The sequence below is a fragment of the Trachurus trachurus genome, assembly GCF_905171665.1.
Source record: "Trachurus trachurus genome assembly, chromosome: 2".
Classification (NCBI taxonomy): Eukaryota; Metazoa; Chordata; class Actinopteri; order Carangiformes; family Carangidae; genus Trachurus; species Trachurus trachurus.
In genome coordinates, this window is record NC_139914.1 from 8,769,985 (window position 1) to 8,792,271 (window position 22,287).

At 43.2% G+C, this 22,287-nt stretch overlaps 1 protein-coding gene across 1 annotated transcript; it reads right to left on the bottom strand.

The window, feature by feature from the left end:
- Positions 1-1,784: 1,784 nt before the first annotated feature.
- Positions 1,785-21,262, bottom strand: LOC310996616 (bile salt export pump-like). The gene is made up of 29 exons (XM_083986038.1): positions 21,073-21,262; positions 20,803-20,891; positions 20,648-20,666; positions 19,603-19,629; positions 19,460-19,511; positions 19,073-19,380; positions 18,831-18,918; positions 17,566-17,699; positions 17,302-17,473; positions 17,088-17,212; positions 16,834-17,008; positions 16,285-16,398; positions 16,059-16,169; positions 15,191-15,316; positions 14,629-14,832; positions 13,726-13,896; positions 13,071-13,272; positions 12,928-12,997; positions 12,725-12,845; positions 12,476-12,643; positions 12,257-12,361; positions 11,776-11,937; positions 10,845-11,048; positions 9,710-9,951; positions 8,516-8,672; positions 7,971-8,168; positions 5,941-6,147; positions 4,831-4,977; positions 1,785-2,517 (listed from the first exon to the last, which is right to left on the bottom strand). The coding sequence occupies exons 2-29, from the start codon at positions 20,879-20,881 to the stop codon at positions 2,317-2,319; spliced, it is 4,089 nt and encodes a 1,362-aa protein (XP_083842164.1). The 5' UTR covers positions 20,882-20,891; positions 21,073-21,262; the 3' UTR covers positions 1,785-2,316.
- Positions 21,263-22,287: the final 1,025 nt, after the last annotated feature.

The window sequence follows — 22,287 nt, forward strand, 5'->3', positions numbered from 1 at the left end:
AGTTTATGTAAGTGAAAGAGTGGAGGGGAGAGGCCTACAGCGGTTCTGCTGCGAACAGCTAAGCCCCGAAAACGCTGCCATCCAGTATTATCTTCACATAGCAGGAGGCCCTGCCATGCATTATCCCAACATGTGTCTCAGTGGAAAGGCTTTTCAGAGCAGCGGCAGGTTTTTTAATGCGGTTGTGCTCCGCTATGCTGGAGCTGAGCAACACTGACACTAACACGTCTCTGTATTTATTACAAGCCCATCATCTTGTCGTTTGAACAACTGAGTGACGGCTGGAAACGAGGAATTTGCGGGCGACAAATTAAAACGGTCGTACCGGTGATTTTTTCCACATTTCAGCTTATTAAATACAAATACCGTGGCTTTTTCCCAGCATGCCCTGCAGGCAGCGTGTGATTTGTATTCCTTTTCTGTTGGGTGCTGCGCTAGCTGCGACTGAAACTGGATTCAGATATGTAATCCATCATAGTAGCCATTTCCTTGCCCTTGTTTTTTCTGTCAGAAGTTATTTTATCATCATGCGGTAATGCTGTCGAAGGCAGGAGCCATTTTCTCTCATTTATGGCCACTTTCCTTGGAAACCCGGGCCTCTAAATTGACTAAAGGTTATGCATTATATTCCACAGCTACACTGATTTTCAAGGAGATATTTGTAAGATTTGGCGCCAGTCCAATCATTGCCTCAATTTAAAAAATGCATAAAGAAGTGAAAAAACAAAACAAGCTATAATAATAATAATAATAATAATAAGCTTGTCATTTTCTTTTACCACTCAAGGACAATGTGTTGTTTTGAACAAAGCAGGAAAGCACTGTTCTTGCATTTCTACTACTACTACTGTCCTTGAACGCACCATGCTGCAGCCACACAGGTGATGTCACTTTGGCTGATTAGTGACTCCCATGACGACAGCATTGTGACACGTGAAGTAGAGCTGGACCTTTGAAAGCCCAACAAAAAGGACAGAAAAGAGCAGATAGTTGTTTAGATTTCTTTTATATACATATATTTATATGAAATACATCAAGTTCTCATCGGTGCCGACTTCCCTGCAAGGAAATGTAAAGATTTCTGTCGGATCAGCCACCAAGACACCCAGCTTTGCAGGTAGGCCGCTCAGTTGTGTGTAATTAGATTTAATTTCCACAACAGCAACAAAAAAAGAAGTAAGACCATCACAATGCTGTGACAGTTACAACAATGGAACAAACTGAATAAGATGCAAACTAACTTTGAGACGATAGGACAAACAGGCGATTAGCTCCTCTACCATAACTATTCTGTATATGGCCACATTCATTCAGTTGAAGTACTTAGATAGTTCAATAAAAGTCAAAAGTATTAATTATTACAACAAAAATGTACTCGGATTATAAAAAGTAAAACTCACTATGCAGGTACGACACCCCTGAGTGTATTATTTACTGTTGTAGCTGGTCAATGCAATTTATAACACGTAATAAATATGTACAGCTGTCAATAAGAAGTCATGTAAAAAGTACAGTGTTTCCAGTGTAAGGCACGATTATAATGAAATGACACGTTCACTGTACTTAAGTTGTGTACTTCAACAACCAGTTCACCACTTAAACCTGGACTCTGTGGATTAGTGTAGTGTCTGGACTGTCTGAGACAACAGTGGACCCAGTGTAGAGCTTCATGCATCTTTCAGGTGGCACATGAGGAAGCATTAAGACCGAGCCAGCTTCCAAAGTAACAGAAAGACTTTAAAATACCTTAAAGGAGACATATTATGCCCCTTTTCCACAAATTAAAGTAGGTCCCAGGTGTCTTAAAGACATGTCTGGGACATGTATTCGGTCAGAATCCCCCAAGGATCAAACTTCACAGCTCTTCTCATCCTCTCAAAACAGCCCTGTTCAGAACGGCTGGTTTCAGTGCCTGTCCCTTTAAATGCAAATGAACCACTGGTTGCCCCGCCCCTTCTACCGGTCCCAGGTAGGGGTGGTATTATGCAAATTCAAAAACTATAATGACATCATTGGAAGACATCTGAGGGAACAGCTCGTAAAACCAAATGGATTTCAACCTCGGGAGCCTGAAAATAACAGATTCTTTTTGTCAATTCTCGTATTTTAGGGGCCGAAAGACAAGACAAACACCCAAATATATGTTAAAGAGCCTTCAAGAAGTGATATTTCCACAACATATCCCCTTAAAATATACAGCTTGAAACTCTTCCTCCTCCCAAAAATAAATACTGTAGAGTGAACTGGTGTTGCGGGTCTCCAGTTCTGCTCCTCGCTGCTGCTGTTCTGCTAATTGGACGCCGTCTCTCTGAGCGGTTAGCTGATTGGTGCTCCCGTGGTAACCAGCTTGTAGTAGGCTCCCTTCAGGGCCATGAGCTGGTCGTGCGTCCCCTTCTCCATCAGGAAGCCCCGGGACATGACGGCGATGATGTTAGAGTTCTGGATGGTGGACAGGCGATGGGCGATGACGATGCAGGTCCGGCCCTCTCTGGCTTTGTCCAGGGCTTCCTGCACGGTCTGATACAGACATGGAAAAGGTGTCATTGTAGTGGGTGATATTATCTTTCATGGTGAATGGAAGTTTTTCCAAATTTGAGTGATCAGTTAGCAGATTGTACCAATGTTTTAGTAGTCAGGTGCAAATATGACTTGACCCTAAAAAAATTCTAACAAAAGGTTTCTCAGTTGTTTTTTATAGTATTAGATGTCCTTAATAACATACTAAAAGTTTACCAAAATTTGACCACTAGAAAGGTGTTATTTTCAAGATGGCGTCCAAGATGGATAGGAAGCCTGAGGAGACACCACAGGTGAATAGGGTAAAATTTTTAACTAACAGATATCACCATGAAACTTCCCAAGTTTATCACTTACATTAAGACAAATATTTTTTGTATTACAAGTTTTGTCAAATTGTATGTTTAAATATGTAAATTAGGCAATATCTCATTAAATATGCGCTAATTTGCATACATTTCCAGAACCGAAATCTGAACAATGGATAAAAGCCACTTTCAAAATTCTTGTTTTATTTTGTTGACATACTAGAGTCAGAAGTTTTTACAGAGGGGATTTTGGATATCTCTCTTTATCACTCTGTAAATGAGAAAATACTGTCACCAGCCCTAAAAATTCAAGTTGGTCGTGTTTTTAGGAGTAAAATGTTGTATAAATCAGGCTATGAATGATATATCAACAATCCCCTCTGTAAAAACCTTCAGAATATAGAAAGGGATCAAACTGGAAGGTTTGGTGTCTGTAAGTGCTGCTGAAGTGGAGATTTCGGGCTCTTATACAACATTTTACTCCTAAAAACACGACCAACTTGAATTTTTAGGGCTGCTAGTATTTTCTCATTTACAGAGTGATAAAGAGAGATATCCAAAATCCCCTCTGTAAAAACTTCTGACTCTAGTATGTCAACAAAATAAAACAAGAATTTTGAAAGTGGCTTTTATCCATTGTTCAGATTTCGGATATGCAAATTAGCGCATATTTAATGAGATATTGCCTAATTTACATATTTAAACATACAATTTGACAAAACTTGTAATACAAAAAATATTTGTCTTTAATGTAAGTGATAAACTTGGGAAGTTTCATGGTGATATCTGTTAGTTAAAAATTTTACCCTATTCACCTGTGGTGTCTCCTCAGGCTTCCTATCCATCTTGGACGCCGTCTTGAAAATAACACCTTTCTAGTGGTCAAATTTTGGTAAACTTTTAGTATGTTATTAAGGACATCTAATACTATAAAAAACAGCTGAGAAACCTTTTGTTAGAATTTTTTTAGGGTTAGGTGTTTTTTTTTCATATATGCACCCGCCTATAGTGATAGTTTTATTCTGTCTTCCACAATCCAAAAACAACAACTGCTCCCGACGGGAACGCGCATCAGCTGTTTTGCATGAATTTACCTCTAAAACAACTCTGTGTGGTGACGTTCTGTTATTATCTCATAGCGTGGTGAATGTGCAGGTCACAACTTGTCCACCAGAGCGTTTTGGAGTTGTTGGATTGTGTATTTGATGAATTTGATGAGGGAAACCAAGAAATCCCATTAGCCTCCGTAGCGTAGCTCTGAGCAGCTCGCGGCTCTGCTCCGCCGATCTAAAAGTATCTTGCACCGACAATTAAAGGTAACGAACCTACTGCTAAAACAATAGGGATTATGGGCCAATTTGCCAAAATGTTGAACTATCCCTTTAACCTATTCTTTCTTTTTATTCCCAACTGCTCATTTCAACACCCCTTTTCGCAACTTCACCCCCGGTCTCTGGTTTGTTCTGTCTCAGTTTGTTTGTTTGTTCTGTAATTGTGCTTTGTCCCATATGGTTCTGTACACATCTAACTGTTCTTAAATGTTCATTAATAATAAAAAAAAAACACACATGTGAAGCAAGCCATGCTCACACAGGCAGGAGCCGAGCCACCATCAGTTCTGCCACGGTGCAAACGCGTAAACCTCCCAATTATGGCAATTTTACAATCATGCGTTGATTACTATCATTAACATGTTCCAGTGGATCAGGGAGCTGCTGAGGCTCCAGCGTGACTCAGCCTTGTGAGGTGGGAAGGCTACCACACAGGCCCACAGACTATTCATCTTAAAGAGGCTCTACTGCAGGGTTGGGATGAACTGTGAGCTGCTGCTGGTGATAATAATAGAGATGATGAATGATAATGATGTTAATGATAATAATAATTAACTGGCTGCTCTCTCTTTGCTCTCTGCGCCCAGAGAAAATCAAGCAGCTGCAGCGCGGTGCTGTGTGATGTGGAGCGTGTGGATTGTGTTTATCTGAAAGCGTGAGGGTGGGGGAGAGACCTTCTCGCTCTCGGTGTCCAGCGCTGAGGTGGCCTCGTCCAGGAGCAGGATCTTGGGGTCACGGATGATTGCCCTGGCGATGGCGATGCGCTGCTTCTGACCGCGGGACAACTGAGAACCCTGAGCGCCTACGTTGGTGTCGTATTTCTGAGGCGGAGAGAGACACAGCAACATGTTTATTACATATGAGGCACAAACCCCTGACTGTCTAATCCGAAACATAATCCTGATCCTTCTCCCTGTAGAAGAACATCAATGAATGCTGGTTAACGGACATGAATTGTTTTTAAAGAAGCCTGCCAGGTGTGATTTAACTCCAAGTATCCATAACATTATTGATCTCAAAAAATCCAGCATCAGTCGGCTGCATTAGAGCAGCTCTAATAAGCTTTTAATGATGTAATCTTGATCACCGTGGCGTTGGTAAAAAAAAATAAAGTGCTGTCACTTTAACAACAAATTTGCATAACTCATTAATTTGCTGCCGGAAAAATAGCTTCTTCTGCTTTTTTTTCTTTTTTTTCACAGAGAGCTGATGAACCTGAAATGTCTCCGCTGTCAGTCATCAAACCGCAATTTAGCTCTGCAAAAACTGCAGTCCATTACTGTCAAACCATTAGGTGATATAATTATCAAGTGCAATAAATATAGGCTATATATATATATATATATATATATATATATATATATATATATTAAATAAAGCTAATTTCAGAGTGGTTTCTGCACTGCCCTTTGTGCTGGAGATGGGATGAGGCGAGCAGCTAAACCTTGCAAGTGCTGAACGCTGCAGTTCCTCTAATGGCCACTGGAGCGAGCCAGTCCCCATAGACCCCCATGTTAACATGTTTACAGGCCCCATCTGCACACCTGCTCCTCACCCCCACATCATCAGTCACACTTGTCCCTCATTAACACAGTGTGTATAAGCACCAGCCTGTATTTGCTTTCTCCATTTGTTCATCTGTTTGCCTGTTACAGCCTGTTTTCCAAACCTGGATGAATCAAACGTCACTTTAACCTCAGCTGCTCCCCTCCTCCCTCCTGCTCTAGAGTCAGTCTACCCACCCACTCCGCCCGCCACATTAAAGCACAAAGTGTTCACAGCACCTCAGGAAGCGACATGACGAAGTTGTGAAGCTGGGCTTTCTTGGCGGCAGAGATGACCTCATTCGTGCTGATTTCCCGGGAGTTGTCGCCGTACTTGATGTTCTCGGCGATGCTGCAGTCGAACAGGATGGGCTCCTGGGACACGATGCCAATCTTGGAACGCAGGAAGGGCACGTTGACACGAGTCGAGTCGTGGCCATCAATCAGCTGCAGCAAGAAATTGATTTAACCATTAGTGGAAAGCAATGTAATAATCAAAGACTGGAAATACAATCCACTTTATGAGCTATCATACGACCATCTTTACTGTAATTTTTCTCCTAACCGTGCAGAGGTGATACTGTCCTTCTTAAATCTCAGACAGAGAATCAGCGCCGTGCGTTTGCAAACCACTTCCAACTCAATTAAGGACATTTGAATCTTGGCAGTGATCCCTGGCTGGCAAACCTCCGTCCTGGGTAGAAGGCCTTCTCTAAAATACAGCCCAAAGTCAGCACAAACGTCTGACTGATAAATGATCTGAGGAGATATGAAATCCCTCGGTCGCCGCCGAGTACACTCAGTGTCCAGTAATTATTCTCTGACTTTGACAAATTAGAGATTTCACTTTATACAGTGACATTCAACGTACAATTGAACCTCCTATGAGTGTAAGTTGAAAGCAGAAGTGACATTTATCTCAAAACGAGACGTGTGACATTTTAATAAAAAAGGTCAGACATCTGCTGTGACAGTATAATGTTGGCTTGTTTAAAGTCAAATCTCTCACTCGCACATTTTCTATTTCAATATGCAAAGAACTCATCCTATTCGTTTTTTTATATAATATATTATGATATATTAGTTCATTTAAAGTGATTAAATGGACATTTACTACATGAAAATGTCTGAAACCAGTGAACTAAGAGTTGCGCTCTCATTTTCAAACACAAAGTCGAAGAAGACAATGTTTAAGGCAAAGAAGATAGAGAGGACGAAGAAGAACAATGTAATGAAGAAGATGAAGAAGACAAAGAAGTTTAGGATAAAGAGAAGGAGGAGGAAGAAAAAGAAGATCAGGAAAGAAAGGACAAAATATAGGCTAAATAAAGAAAAACATGAAGAATACAAGAGACTAAGACTGTACTTACATTAGTTCAAGTGAAGCCTCCAAATACAGTGTTATATTGATAGTTCACCCAAAATTCAAATTTCACTCATTATCTACTGACCCTCATGTCGACTAAGAGCTGTGAGAGTCCTCCGTTCCTTCTCTGAGTTACGGGGGGGGGGGGGGGGGGGGGTCCGCGCAGCAGTATTTGTCCATAATGGTTGTCGATGGATACCAACTTTCTTCGTCCAAAAAGACACACCAAAAAACATCCAAATACCTCCATAGTGCTCGTCTGTAATGTCCCTCTTGTATTGAAGCCCCGACATGAGAAATTGTTCCGAAAAAAATTAAATAAGTCTATATTTTAAGCTTGTTTGTAGCGGAAGCTCCCAGTGTCTCGGTTCACTGCTCTTCCTGTGTCCGGCGGAACAATTTCTCATGTCGGGGCTTCAATACCAGAAGGACATTACATTACATGGAGGTATTTGGAATTTTTTTTGGTGTGACTTTTTGGACGAAGAAAGTTGGTATCCATTGACAACCATTATATGGACAAATACTGCTGCGCGGACACCCCCCCCCCCCCCCCCCCCCCCCGTAACTCAGAGAAGGAACGGAGGACTCTGAAAATTCTCACAGCTCTTAGTCGACATGAGGGTGAGTAGATAATGAGTGAAATTTGAATTTTGGGTGAACTATCCCTTTAACACTGGGTTATTTTTCATAAGCTGTCAACATTAAATTAGTGTTTTGTAGAGACAGATTGTTGTAATTACTGGTTAAATCTATAACAGTGTTATATAATCTAAATTAATCACATGATAAAATAACTTGAAAATCTGTCACACTCAGCCACTCAGTTAAAGTAGCCTAACATTTCCAGTGTGAGGTCATTCATAAAAAGCAGCAGCAGCAGCAGCAGCAGCGTCCTCCTCACCACTCGGCCGTGGTCCGGGTCATAAAACCTCTCCAGCAGCTGGACACTGGTGCTCTTCCCACAGCCGCTGCTGCCCACGAAGGCCAACGTCTGGCCGGGCTTCACCGACACGTTGAGCCCGTTCAGCACCTGGATGTCCGGCCTGGTGGGGTAGGTGAACTTGCAGTCGATGAACTCGATGTTCCCCTGGAAGTTATCCTGGAAACATAGTGGAGGGAGGTGTGTGGGGGGACAACAAGAGTACAAAGGTTATAGAGGAGGTGTATTTGAGTGTTAGGGCGCCTCCTCCTGTCCATAAAAGGCAGATGAGACTGGTATTTCAGGAGATTATATGTGTTTCTGGGGATCTATGCAATAGAATAAAGTGTCTTCCTTCCATCTTTTCATCTCTCTTCTATGACAGATGTGGGATTTACAAGAAAAGCAACAAGACTTGGATCTGAAGGATGTGAATCTATCATGGCAGGAGGAGGCAGCCCTTCATTTTTCATACTCTCAGCATGCGGTGTGACGGCGTAGCAGCACGTATATAGAATAACAGATACCCATTTATCTCCCTTGTCGCTGTAGACGCTGATCTGAGGCACGCGGTCCAGCAGCTGGAAGAAGCGAGCAGCCGAAATCTTGGCCTTGGCGTAGTCGGGGGTGTAGGACGAGGCTCTGCCGAGGGCCGTGCCGCTGGTGACGATGGCTGAGATGACCCTGCCAGAGAGGAAAACCAATGTACTGTGACTTCCAACACGACAGGAGGGGTTCTTCCCTCACAGATCTTTTACCTTTGAGCAAAAACAAGAAGCTAACTAATGGATTTTGCAAACTTTGAATGGTGGTTTTTGTTTTCCATGGTGCTAATCTCCAACCAACCAATTTATTTACCAAATTAAAATGACTTTATCCCTCCACCAACCAGGACATTTAGTCTCAATCTCCTGTTGAATAATTCAACACTGTAACATTATATTGTCATGGTGACCTTGGACCGTTTGAGTTAAAGGGGTAGTTCAACATTTTGGCAAATTGGCCCATTGCCATAATCCCAATAGTTTTAGGAGTAGGTTCGTTACCTTGTTGTGACCTGCACATTCACCACGCTATGAGATAATAACAGAACGTTACCAGACAGAGTTATTTTAGAGGTAAATTCATGCAAAACCGCTGATGCATGTGCCCGTCCGGGGCGGTTTTTCAGCAAGCAGTCTCTGCATTTCCCTCTAAAACAACTCTGTCTGGTAACGTTCTGTTATTATCTCATAGCGTGGTGAATGTGCAGGTCACAACTTGTCCACCAGAGCTCTGAGCAGCTCGCGGCTCTGCTCCGCCGTTCTAAAAATATCTTGCACCGACAATTAAAGGTAACGAACCTACTGCTAAAACTATAGGGATTATGGCAATGGGCCAATTTGCCAAAATGTTGAACTATCCCTTTAAATTGTGTCACAGTGTATGAATTTATAAGTAAAGGCCAACAATGCTTTCTGAGGTTGCAATGACCTTGAGCTTTGACATTTGACCTCCAAAATCTAACCAGTTCAGCCCTAATCAGTCCTAATGAATGATCCTTTAGTGTGTTACTGAGATAAGTGTAGTTTGGCTCAGTCTATGCTGTGGTATAGTTGCATATTACAAGTAGAGATTTTAATAGAGTCATTTTACTTTTCCATATTTTAGGAGGAGAGAGAGAGAAAGAGGACAGGAAATGGAAACATCAGTGGTCCAACCAGCGGCGACGACTCTCTCACCTGAACACCAGGCTGAAGTGAAGCCCCTCCTGCACCACCAGGTAACCTCCAAACCTGTAGGAGGCCGAGTTGGTCATGAAGACCACGCACTGGGCGAAGCCGTAGCACGCTCCGTACACGTTGGCTTTCTTCAGGGCGGCCTGGTACGGCGCGTCCAGCTGGGCTTCGTACATGTCCACGAAGATCCTCTCCTTCCCCAGACCGGCGATGGTGCGGATGTTGTTCAGAGCCTCGCCGGAAATCTGCGAATCAGAAGCGAAGATTGAGATTTGGTCGAAGCTGCTCCTGCATATTTAGTGTTTTTATGTGTTGGAGGAGGGATGGGCTGTAGATAAAGCATTTGCCCTGTTCTTATCTATATCCTGTTTTATGCTGCTGCAGTAAGCCAGTTCCTCCCCATAGGGATCATTAAACTTTCATCTAATCCACTTTATTTGGAGGGGTGGGGTTTAGTGCATCAGGATAATTAAGATAGCGCAAAGGAAGTTCACAGAAAATTGACTTTTGAATACTTTTTCTTTGATTTGAACTTTCAGGCTCTCGCTGTATTGTCCTGGGGTTTTTTTTATCAGCTGTACTTTTCTCTACCGTGGCTGCATTTTAAGCATGGGTGGCCCTCCGGTAGGAATTGAGCCTGACAGCGTTAGCTCCGTGACCAACTCAGCAAATTACAGCAGCACCTAATAAAGTGCTTTTGTACCTCAGATCCGAGTTCAGCTGTGGGGCTGTGGAGATTCTCCTCAGTGATGTGAAACGGATGAAACCTGGAGCCTAAAGCAGACACCAATATCGAGCTTTCTCTCAGCTCCTGCCAATAGATTAATGAGCTGAGAGTTTCTTAGGATGGTAAACAAACAGCTATTGTCCAGTCTGGCCCCCTGGTTTAGACTCTGACCCCCCAAAAAAGAGGTAAAAACAGTTCAATCAGGGTTGAAGCATTAAAATATCCTCCCATTTGTCACTAAGTACTGTGCACATTAGCCTAAGTTACAGTTTAGGCAGCTAATGGTCAGCTGATTTAGCACACAGTGATTTGCAGTATCAAAAAGGGTCATATTTAATAGTTGCAAACGCTGATTGAGGAAGAAATATGTTTTGATATCAGTATGAAGTTGACACAGAGTTGTGTAACTACCCGTCCTGCAGCCTCCATGGCCTGCTTGTCCTGCTTGGCGAAGCCTGTGAGCATCTTCGCCTGGAAGCCGCCTGAGAGAGCGATGAACGGCAGGAAGCAGAGGATGAGCATGGTGAGCTTCCAGCTGAAGTAGAAGGACATGAGGACGGCCACGCCGATGTTGGTCAGCGAGTTGACGATCATGCCGATCTGCGAGCCCGTGGCCTTGGAGGAGGGGCAGAGAGAGAGAAGGAGGGAGGTTGGTGACCTGACTTGTTTTTAAAGGTCCCATATTATGAAAAACAGTTTTTTTCTGGTCTCTACATACATAAACTGATCCTCCCCGAGCCCACCAACTCCTAGAATGAGGAAAGCAAATGGGTCCTGCATCGACACTGCAGCCCACTGACTGGTAAAACAGCGCTCATACAGGCTGTTCAGACTCACCTCCTGTGGTGATGTCACGACGGGAGTGAGGCCGGCCCCTCAGCGCGATAAAACGCCTACCACGTTTATTTCTATGGCTGCAGTGCACAGCAAGAAACTGCTGAGCTAAATTGATGAAATACCGACCAATTTTAAGTCATAAAGTGGTAATAGTCTTTGCCGTGTACAGTAACCATGTTACTTAAAGGTGCAGGCACAGAAACAGCTTGTTCTCAGTAGAGCTCATTTGAGCGACTTTCAGACAGCCGACATTCAGGACCACGGATCAGTTTGGGGCAATACATTTCGAATACAGTTTAGTTGGACGTCTGACAGCTGAGTGAAATTGAGTAAAAAGAGTATAATATGGGACCTTTAAGAATGAAAGTGACGCAGAGCTGAAGTTTTGGAAACTAACTGCACCTTATCAGGCTTTTTAAGTAAAAGAAATCTATAATTTTTTCATTGGACCTGAGACCTCTCTGAATATTTTGCAGCATATTTCTACACCGAGGCTATAAGTCACCCCTTGAACTTGCGAGGCATCGGTTGCCAGACGTGTGGTCAGAGCTCCTGGGCTGTTCCTGTGATCATCAAACCAGCCGATCTCTTGGCCCAGCATGGCGTGGAAGCCCAGCCGCCGCAACCTGCGGGTCAGCAGCTCTCCAGACTTGGAGAAAGCGTAACCCTGGAGACACACACACACACACACAAAGAATATTTATTACACCCAAAATACCAACACCAAAGTGCACTGTGTCAGTAAAATGGGAGAATTGTCTCCGCCCACAGCCAGCGGGTCAGAAACATGAAGTCATTACAGAGCTGCAGCTCGACAGGAAGCAGGAAAATTAGATTCAATCCAGGAAGGTACTAATTTACCAAAATAAAAGAGGAGTCTTTTGACTTTCCCCCAACCTTGAAGACTAGCAGGGGGGGGGGGGGGTGATGGCAGCACAGCGGCACTGAAGCAATCAGTCTTGTTAAAGCAGCTACTGCTACTCTACCTGCAGCATCTGGGTGAAGAAAGAAACCACGCCGACCATGACGAAAAACAGGCAGATACCATCAATCTCCTTCCTCTGAGCCACAGGATCTGTTACAGAGAAAGTCTGCACACACACACACACACACATAGAGGCACATGCACATACAAAAACATGTTATTGTGCATTCTTAAGTTTCATTATCTTGATTTTGCAGGATAAAATCAAAGTGGACTTTACGGCTAAGATCTGGCTGAAGAGCAGAGAGTAGACGGGGTTCACTCCTCCGTTGATCGCGGCTCCAACGGATCCAAACAGCATGTAGGGCCACTCTGGGATGTTGTACTTCAGGATCCTGGCAACCGGCGCAGGTTCGATGAATTCCTCCTCCTCCTCTGGGACGGCTTCCTGTGCCGCAGCAGATTGGTATGTCGTCAAACAGCTGGTTTTTACTTCAGCGGTTAGAAATTATTGCACAAACACACTCACGTTGGATTTGTCTGCCTGTGACACAGCGTAGGCTCTGGGCCCGAGCTCTCCAACGATGGGGACCGAGGACTCTGGGATCAGGTTGGACAGCTGGGAGCGGGAGCGCTGGCGGATCGAGGATCTGGGAAATGAAATGAAAGCGGTCTCTGATGAGTAAGCAGCTGAGCTTGAGGTACTGAAGGGCAGCAGGTGTTGTCTCCTACCTGAGACTGGCTCTGTAGCTGCCTGCTCTGGACAGACTCGGCCTCTCTGGCTCCTGCTCAGCGTCGGCCACTAACACAACAAACACAGAGTGATGAGGAAGAGCACTAGATCCTGTCACGCTCCGTATTTCATTTGAACCTACTTTGTCGGGCCTTCTCGTTCAGAGCCTTGTCTCCTTGACTCTGCAGGGTGACCAGGGTGAAGTAGACCCCCTTCCTCTCCAGCAGCTCGTTGTGTTTGCCCCTCTCCACCGCCCGGCCGTGCTCATAGCCCACGATCACGTCGGCGTTCTTTATGGTGGACAGCCGGTGAGCGATGGAGATGGTGGTGCGACCCATGCGTACCTAAAAATCAGATTTACACCGGCTTGCTAAATAAACAGGAAGTTATTTATTTCTGAGGAAAAAATTTTACCAAATGAAAAATATTTCCCACAAAAGCAGCATTGTCTTTTTCTTGGCCACATTTGAAGAAAAAGTAATCACAGCACTCAGATATTTTTTTAAAGAAACTTTTTAATGAGTTTCTCCTTTTATTATATTCTCATGTAACCACATTCACTCTGATCACATCTGCAAACTGCTGTAATTACATTCCTTCTAAAAATATATTTGATGAAAGCCTTTGATTATATCATTTATGTGCTATTCTCAGGTTTCTACCAATGTCTCAGTCTCTATTAAGTTTTCTCACAAATAAGTTCCAGATTTTCAGGCTTCTCCTCTTTCCTCATCAATGAGATTATCTTTAAAATGTTTTCTACGTCTTTTCTTTTTAATTGACTTCAGCAGACTTACTTTATCCAAGGCTTCCTGCACGACGGCCTCGCTCTCGTTGTCGAGGGCAGAGGTGGCCATGTCCAGCAGCAGGATGCGAGGGTTTCTGACCAGCGCCCGAGCGATGGCGATCCTCTGCTTCTGTCCTCCGCTCATCTGACCCCCGCCCTCGCCCACCAAGGTGTTGAATTTCTACCAAATTTAAACAAAAACACGACATTAAAGGGATAGTATAATTTTTTAAAAGTGGGGTTGTATGATGTACAAATAGCCCCTAAGTACTTTAATTGCAGTAGAAGACTCTCTGCACTCCTCCCGTTGGCAACGCCAGCCCATAGTCCTGCCCAGAGATTTACAACATACAGTGTTGTGAACAGACCCAAAGAAACGGCCTATTTTCACGGCCTAAAAGAGGTTTTACCTGAAAAGAAATACACAGTTCCATTGTTCGCTATAATATAATTTTTTCCAGCCCCTCAAAGTGCAGGAAAAACACCGTTTTTATTTGGACCTAACCAACTCACGTATCCCTCCACCCAGGGTTAGCGCCCGCCGATCAGCAGTTGGTTAGGTCCAAATAAAAACTGTGTTTTTCCTGCACTTTGAGGGGCTGGAAAAAAATTTATTATAGCGAACAATGGAACTGTGTATTTTGTTTCAGGTAAAACCTCTTTTAGGCCACGAAAATAGGCCGTTTCTTTGGGTCTGTTCACAACACTGTATGTTGTAAATCTCTGGGCAGGACTATGGGCTGGCGTTGCTAACGGGAGGAGTGCAGAGAGTCTTCTACTGCAATTAAAGTACTTAGGGGCTATTTGTACATCATACAACCCCACTTTAAAAAAATTATACTATCCCTTTAAAACGTATTGGTTTTTCTGAACGCTGATGCTCTGTGTGCTCTGGATGTTTCTGCTGTTTCACCTGCGGCAGGTCCATGATGAAGTTGTAGGCGTTGGCCTCCTTGGCGGCGGTGATGATGTCGTCCATGGAGACCCCGGGGCGGCCGTAGCGGATGTTCTCGGCGATGGTGGTGGCGAACAGCACGGGCTCCTGCTCCACGATGCCGATCAGCGAGCGCAGCCACTGGATGTTGAGCCCTCTGATGTCGTGGCCGTCCAGGGTCACCTGAGACGAGGAAGGTAGACGTGGAGCGGCGTAAATTGATGGATGATGCTATTAAAGTGCTTTGCAGCTTCTGTTGCAACAGTGCGCCACATGATGAGGTGGTTAGTCGACAAGAGCCTATTTCCTTTCTCAAGAAGCAGAAAAGAACGAGACAAAGGTGTGAAAAGCCCTGTAACTCCACTAAAAGAGAAAAATGAGGTTGTTAGGATCCATTGGCTGAATAATGAAACAGATTATCATGTACTTCTATAACCCTCAGGGGATGGTTATTTTTGAAACTTAAAAGGAAGGAGATAGCAGCTCTTGCATCGAGGGAATCGTCAATCTAAGGAGTTGACATAAGGATTTTTTTTTTTACCATGCCCTCCTTGGGGTCGTAGAAGCGCTGGATGAGCTGGATGGCCGTACTCTTCCCGGCTCCGCTCGGCCCGACGAAGGCTGTGGTCTCCCCAGAGCTGACTGCAACACTGAGCTGGTCCAGGATCTGTGCAGAGGACACGGTGTAAGTGACACTCAGACTGTTTCCAGGAATCAAAAAATTCTCCCTACCCTCGATGGTTACAGAAAGTAAAGCACGTTTACATGATGGGATATATGACTGACTGCCCAGTTGCAGCTAAAAGTACCTGTTTTTATGAGAAGGTACATGTGCTCTACCTTTATACAGCATATTACTATCTCTGCATGACAGATGAGACCCAATCTTAAAATGATTTTTTATTTTCCTTTGTGCTGTTAATTGCCTTGTGCATTAAAGGGATAGTTCAACATTTTGGCAAATTGGCCCATTGCCCCAGTTGTTTTAGAGGTAAATTCATGCGTTCCCATAGGGGGCAGTTTTTCAGCAAGCAGTTTCTGCATTTGCCTCAAAAACAACTCAGTCTCGTGACGTTCTGTTATTATCTCATAGCGTGGTGAATGTGCAGGTTACAACTTGTCCACCAGAGCGTTTTGGAGTTGTTGGATTGTGTATTTGATGAGTTTGATGAGGGAAACCAAGAAATCCAATGAGCCTCCGTAGCGTAGCTCTGAGCAGCTCGCGGCTCTGCTCCGCCGTTCTAAAAATAGCTTGCACTGACAATTAAAGGTAACATACCTACTCCTAAACTACAGGGATTATGGCAATGGGCCAATTGGCAAAATGTTGAACTATCCCTTTAAAAGCAATAAAAGAAAAGAAAACTCTCCCTATAACAACAAATACAGAATCACTGAAGCAACCAAACCTTGACTTCAGGCCGTGATGGGTAGTAAAAGGTCACGTTATGGAACTCAATATCTCCTTTGACCCTGTCCAGCTTATATCCGGCCTCGGACAGACAGTCGATCTCAGGCTCCTGACACAAAAAAAAAAAAAAAAAAAAAAAAAAAGCATTTCATCAGTGAGACTCTGTGTGAAAATATCAGCTAAACCTGTAAACCTCTAAACCTGTAAACATCAACCCCTCTCACTCTGTCAATAGTCTCAAAGATGATGGTGGCGGCGCCGCGACCCGCAGCAAACGCCTCCAGACACGGAGAGGCCTGACCCAGATTCATGGCTGCGATCAGGACGCCAAAGAACACCTGGAATGAAGAAGTCAGAGGTCAGTGTCTTATAGCTGCAAAGACTTAAGACATAGATCAGCTTTATACTGTATGTGCACACATGTGGAGCCTGGTGGGTGTTAGCCGTGATAACACATCACCTCCGCTGTTAAAAATAGTTTCTAACATGACCCTGTCGTCCAAATCCCTCCTCACCGGCTCCATATTCACTCTGGGATTCAGCTTTTTTTAAATATTTCTTCAGCTTCAGGTACTTTATTTTCAAACTGACATACAAGAGGTTGTTTTTTTTATTTAGTTTTGTTATAAAGCAGCCCTTTTTTTGTTTTGTCTCGCGCTGTTTTGTCCCTTGAAGAGGTATGAATGAAAAATGAAAGTCGACAAGAAAATGATGCATTTCATGGGCAGAAAGCAGATGAAAGCTTTTTTTTTTTGTTTTTTTTCGGATGATACCTGCAGTAGTGTTCCTGGAGTGTACTCTGCAGTGTCCACCACCAGACTGGAGCCGTACCAGAAGGCCAGGCCATAGCACAGGAAGATGATCAGCCACATGTATCCAGTGAAGAAACCCATAATCAGACCTTTCCTGATGCCCCAGCGCTGAGCAGAGATCAGATTCCTGTCATACCTGGAGATCAGAAGAACACGAGTTATGGAATAGTAATAGATTATAAGATAGTGTTGTTTCACATTTTGCATTCTTCAACCTTTGCACTTCTTTTATCTCTCCACCAAAAGCAGCCACGGTCCTGATGGAGGAGAGGACCTCGTCAGCCACAGCTCCAGCTTTAGCGTAGGCCTGCAGCTCCATCCCTGTGAGCTTCGCCACAAACTAGTGGGAAAGTGGAGGATGCACAGTTAAAGGAGCAGATCTGGATGGAGTGAAGTCAAACGTCAAAAGTCAGAAGTCAGAAGTCTCACCAGAGCCATGAGGCCGGCTCCAACGCCTATCAGTGGACTCGCCGCGACGATGACCAGCGTCAACTTCCATCCTTTGACAAAGCCGATGCAGAAGCCGCACACAAAGGTGGTGAAGCGCTGCAGGAAAATGGCCACCTGATCCGCAATGGCGTCATTGATCTTGTTGATGTCGCTGTAACACAGATGCAAACCGCAGTGAGAAGAGAACACACACACACACAGGACAAATACTCCAAGAAAAGCTCCAGGAGACGTCACACTCACTCTGACATGCGGGTGTTGAGCTCGCCCACGGAGGTGCAGTCGAACCAGCCGATCTCCATCCTCATCACCTTGCTGAAGTATTTCTTCCTGATGATCTGAATCTGCCGGGCGGCGGCCGTCACCCACAGGGAGATCTGTCAGGTGTAGAAGAGAGCGGGCGTGAAAGGACAGAAAGGACCCTGACCTCTGTAAAGACTGAGGAGCTGCAGCCTCACTCACAATCTCAGGCCAGATGAATTAAGAGACACTTTTGAGTTGCATTATGGGAAATAAATTAACTATAAGGGTCTTGTAGTTTATCTCTAAACCATTTAGTGCTTCAAAAGCCAGTAGAAGTATGTCAAAATCAATTCTTCGGAGGCGAGTAGCTGGTGTCAATCTTGTTTTCAGTGCAGCTATTGATTAATTGCATGTTAAGATGTAATTAATCAGCGACTTAATTAATTGGTGACATTTGTGAAGCCTTGGGGATCTCCATGTGATTTTAGTTCGCTCAGATGCATAATTGCCAATCCACACAAAGTAATCCCCAACCTCCACAAACACAGTTACTGAACACGGCACAAAGTCCCATTAAGTTTTTAAATACTGAGCGCAACACAGAAATCATAAAAGGTACCGGGTTGTCTATGTTTAAGTTCATGTCACTTAGGATTTAAACATAAACTCTTAGTGTTTCTGTGTTTTATAGCTTATACTGTGTTCAGAAGAAGACACACTGTCTCACTCTCAATTTAGCTTATACTGTAAAACTGGCCCTTTAAATATGACATCAGGACCTTTGTAACTTTGTGATGTCACAACAAGGCAGTCGCCACCTTCATTCATTCATTCATTCATACCCCTGGCCGTGCAGGATTGTAAAAATTAAAACTACACTGAGAATATTTGGGTCCTAAAAATACAAATTCATCTTATTTGCATTAACACTGCAAATAAAACACGGGAGAAAGATAAAATGTAAAATATGGATGGAAATGTGTTCAGCTGCTAAGAAACTGGCATTTTTTAATGACTTCAGATATAAATGCTGAGGGCCAGTGGTTTGCTAATTAATGAGAGGTTGAGATAGTGAAGCGTAGTAACTGCAGTATTTTAGGATCTGTGGGGAGCAGCTACAAGGTTTTTTGTTTTTTTTTAACAGAGCTTGTTGGCTAAATATGGAAGGCAGAGAGAGGCAGGAGGGTTTAAGACGTTGTTTGGTTTCTGATAAGGTTTCACAGAGAGTATGGGATCAGATTGTGTCATATGGGGTTTATACCGACCTGCAGGTATCCCAGCAAGAACACAGCTGCTCCAATTCCAACATAATAAAAGGCGAATAGGGTCATTTCATATTCGATGTCAAGAATCCTGAAAGGCAGCACACATATAGGGAATAAAGCATTGGAAGGAGAAGACATCACATACACACTTAAACACTTATCCAGAAGCTTTAATATTACATCTCACACTACGTTTGGTGTTGGAGAAAGCACCGCTCATGCATTTCTCACAACCCACTTACCCACACGACCTTCCCTTCAGCGGCGTGAGCATCTCCCACGTTGAATTGTTGATGACGCTCCAGTCCGACTGGTTGTTCATGCCGGTGAGGTCTTGCGCCCCGGTGTAGTTCCTCTTCCACTGGATTGTGTTGTTGACGCACTCCTTCCTGTCGTCCATCAGCTCGTTGAGCTCAATGTCGTACTCGATGAAGGTGTCTGTGAGCAGGCCGAACACCAGCAGCATGAGGGGCTGGGCCGAGCCGTGCAGGACGGCACACACGCTGCCCACCACCATCCTCATCTTCTCGTTGCACGTGGCGAAACGGAACTGTAAACACACACACATGCTGGAGAAATCTTGCAGACAGTGAATTCACACATTGTCTAAGTGTGTAAATATGTTGTACCAGCTGAAAGAAGCCGACTCGTATCGCTGGTTGCTCTGTTTTTCCTTGAGCTCTGTTGGAAATTGAAGGCCAGTTAGTTAGTTTTTATATGAGGTGAATGTAACCGTGTATCCAGAGACTCTGTGCTGCTATATTTCACTCACTTCACATCTTCCTTGGAAGTCATGGTCCTGCATGGAAGAGAGAAGAGAGAGCACACTGTGTGAGCACACTGCTGCACATATCCTCTGGGTAACAATTTATAATAAGGCTACAAAAGACATGCCTAAGAAATGCATGATGATTTAATGCATGATTTAAAACAGGATGTATTATGAATTCCTGCTGCTCATGGTTAATAAATGACCCAGTCACTATGACTTTATGTCATTAGTTAAGGCTTAATGTGTCATCAAATTAGGGGTTTAATGATTGTAAATTTACAGTTTCTTCATCCATCTCCTTTCAGTTTAATTGAATATCTATTAAGCAGAGTGACCCTGAGAGCACAGTGCACTTTAACATAGAAAATGTATTGACTTCTTATTTAAAAACCAACATGCACTTGAAATAATGTACATCTCTACATGGCTGCATGTTCTATATATTTATATATTTTTTATGCTAATGTCAGATTGTCCTTTGCTCGCTCTATATTTCCGTCTGTAATTAAGGATCAGCAAGTTCCATGAACTCCTCAGCATGTGATTTGTAACCTCATCATGAAGTGTTACCTGTTCTCTAATATAGATACAGTGTGCTATGTAGAGACAGAACACGACTGTGAATTTATCCTTGATCTCATCTGTGACATTATAAACAGAAAAACAGGCAACTAAATAGATCAGATAAACAAACCTACCCTATACACCTACACACCAAGCACACAAAGACACAGTCACCCACAGAGATGATAGAGTTCTCTGTTTTTATAGCTAACACAAATCCAAATAATAAAAACCATGCATACACCCTTTATTAGGTTTTATAAGTCTGCATTTCTATATGTTATTTTACTACAAACCTAATCCGCCCATATGCACTACTACTTTGCAATGTGGCAATAGTATATCCCCTTATGATGACATATATATTACTCTTGATAAAAGAGAATACTGTATGTCATACAATACATTTCTGTTTGAGGGAGTCATCATATCGAATTAATACTAAGAAGAAGCACAAAAACATGTTCATTATCATACTTACATATAGGAGCCAGCTGGTTCTGCAAAATAAGAATTGAAAAGGTATTTTTAAAATATGTGAAAAAAGAAAAGAAAAACAGTATTTTCATACTGGAGAATTTGTCCCTGATAAAGCATCAGCCTTGTCTAAATTAATGAAACTTAATAGTGCATTACCGTCATCTGAAACGTCGTAGCCTTGGTTCTCCTGTCCCAGTTTCTTAATGCTTTGCAGTCTTACTGATCCACTCGGCATGTTGACTCATCTTAGAGAAGCAAAGAGAGAAGAACTCATTTCACATGTTCAAAAGCAAAATAATTAGTGTACGACAGTCATGTCAAAATTAAAATCCAGCTAGAAGGTACATTTATTTCGTTTTCTTTCTTTTTTTTTCAGGCAGTCATCCTCCTTTGAGGTAAAATTTGATGACAGCTTTACAAACTTACCGATACGTTTCCTTTTCAAGAGAAAACAATCCTTCTTATCCTTAATTGGACCTGATCAAGGGTTGTAACAGTCAGACCAGTGGCACCAGTAGCGCTCCTACACCCAAGTCCAGTATCCTGACATGTAGGTGTTGCGTCTCTCCCAGTTGGCTGCAGATGCGGCAGCTTGTCACCCGGGTATGGGACAGCACTGTGTACCTTAGAAGCAATACACGTGCTCTTATTGAACAGGAATTGGGCTTGGCAGGAGCTCAGGGTCAGAGTGTTTTGTTTGAGGGTAAGTGTCCTGTCGGTTTATGCTGCTGCTCAACAGGCCACTGACCTCCGCAGAGCAAACACCCTGCTCAGCCTCTGTATCATTAAGAGCTGAACCTCAGCTATGTATCCACAGGTGACAACTTTAAACCATTATTATGCTATTCCTTTTTCTTTCCACAAAGGAAGGAATGAAAATCTTTACTAGGTTCTTTAGATGTTAAGTTGGAGAGCGTGAGTCATTTGAGTGGAAGGAAATGTAAAAACATGGGCCCATTGATTTTATAAATGGTTTTATTATTGAATTATTACAATGGTGGATGAAAGCAACATGAACCAAAATGACTCAATTTGTTGCAGATGGCTTAAGGTTTACCCGAAAGATGGAAAGGACTCGGTTCTTTCAGCCGTTTGATTCTGAGACTTGAGGAGATCCATATAAATGTATGGATTTGTGGGATTTAAGCAAAGAAGCCAGAAGCTTTAATGAACAAATCTTCAATTGCCTTGGAGGCTTTAGTGGAGTCTGAGAGTTATGGGAGAGCAATAATATCAGTCCTGTTGATAATAGGGTAGAGGTGGGGGAAATCGAGCCACCGAAGAAATTCGATTCATTTCAAAATCGATTCACAAACCCTAGAAATCAATTTCAACAATGTTTCCCTCTTGGTCCAGGTCATGGGTGTAGTTTGTTATAGGAATTTCTAATGCATTCTTCTAATACATCCATGGACTGTTTTAATCAGTATATGATGGTTGAAAAAAACAAATTATGGCCTTAATCCGACTATAACTGGACTGATTGCCTGGTTTGTTTTAGAGTAGTGAGTAGAGTTAAACTTCATTCCTGCAGGGAAATTCAAATGTCAGGGAGCTCATCACAAAAAAACAAACAGAAAGATCACACTTCCAATTCACCACAGAGCTTCCTCTCTTCTGATTGGCTCCCCAACTCATTGA

Coding starts and splice junctions, on each gene's coding strand:
- LOC310996616 (XM_083986038.1), bottom strand. CDS start 20,881: ATGCCGAGTGGATCAGTAAGACTGCAAAGCATTAAGAAACTGGGACAG. Junction 17,474..17,565: donor CTCAACACCCGCATGTCAGA/GTGAGTGTGACG, acceptor TCTGTGTTACAG/CGACATCAACAAGATCAATG. Junction 2,518..4,830: donor TGGACACCGAGAGCGAGAAG/GTCTCTCCCCCA, acceptor TGTCTGTATCAG/ACCGTGCAGGAAGCCCTGGA.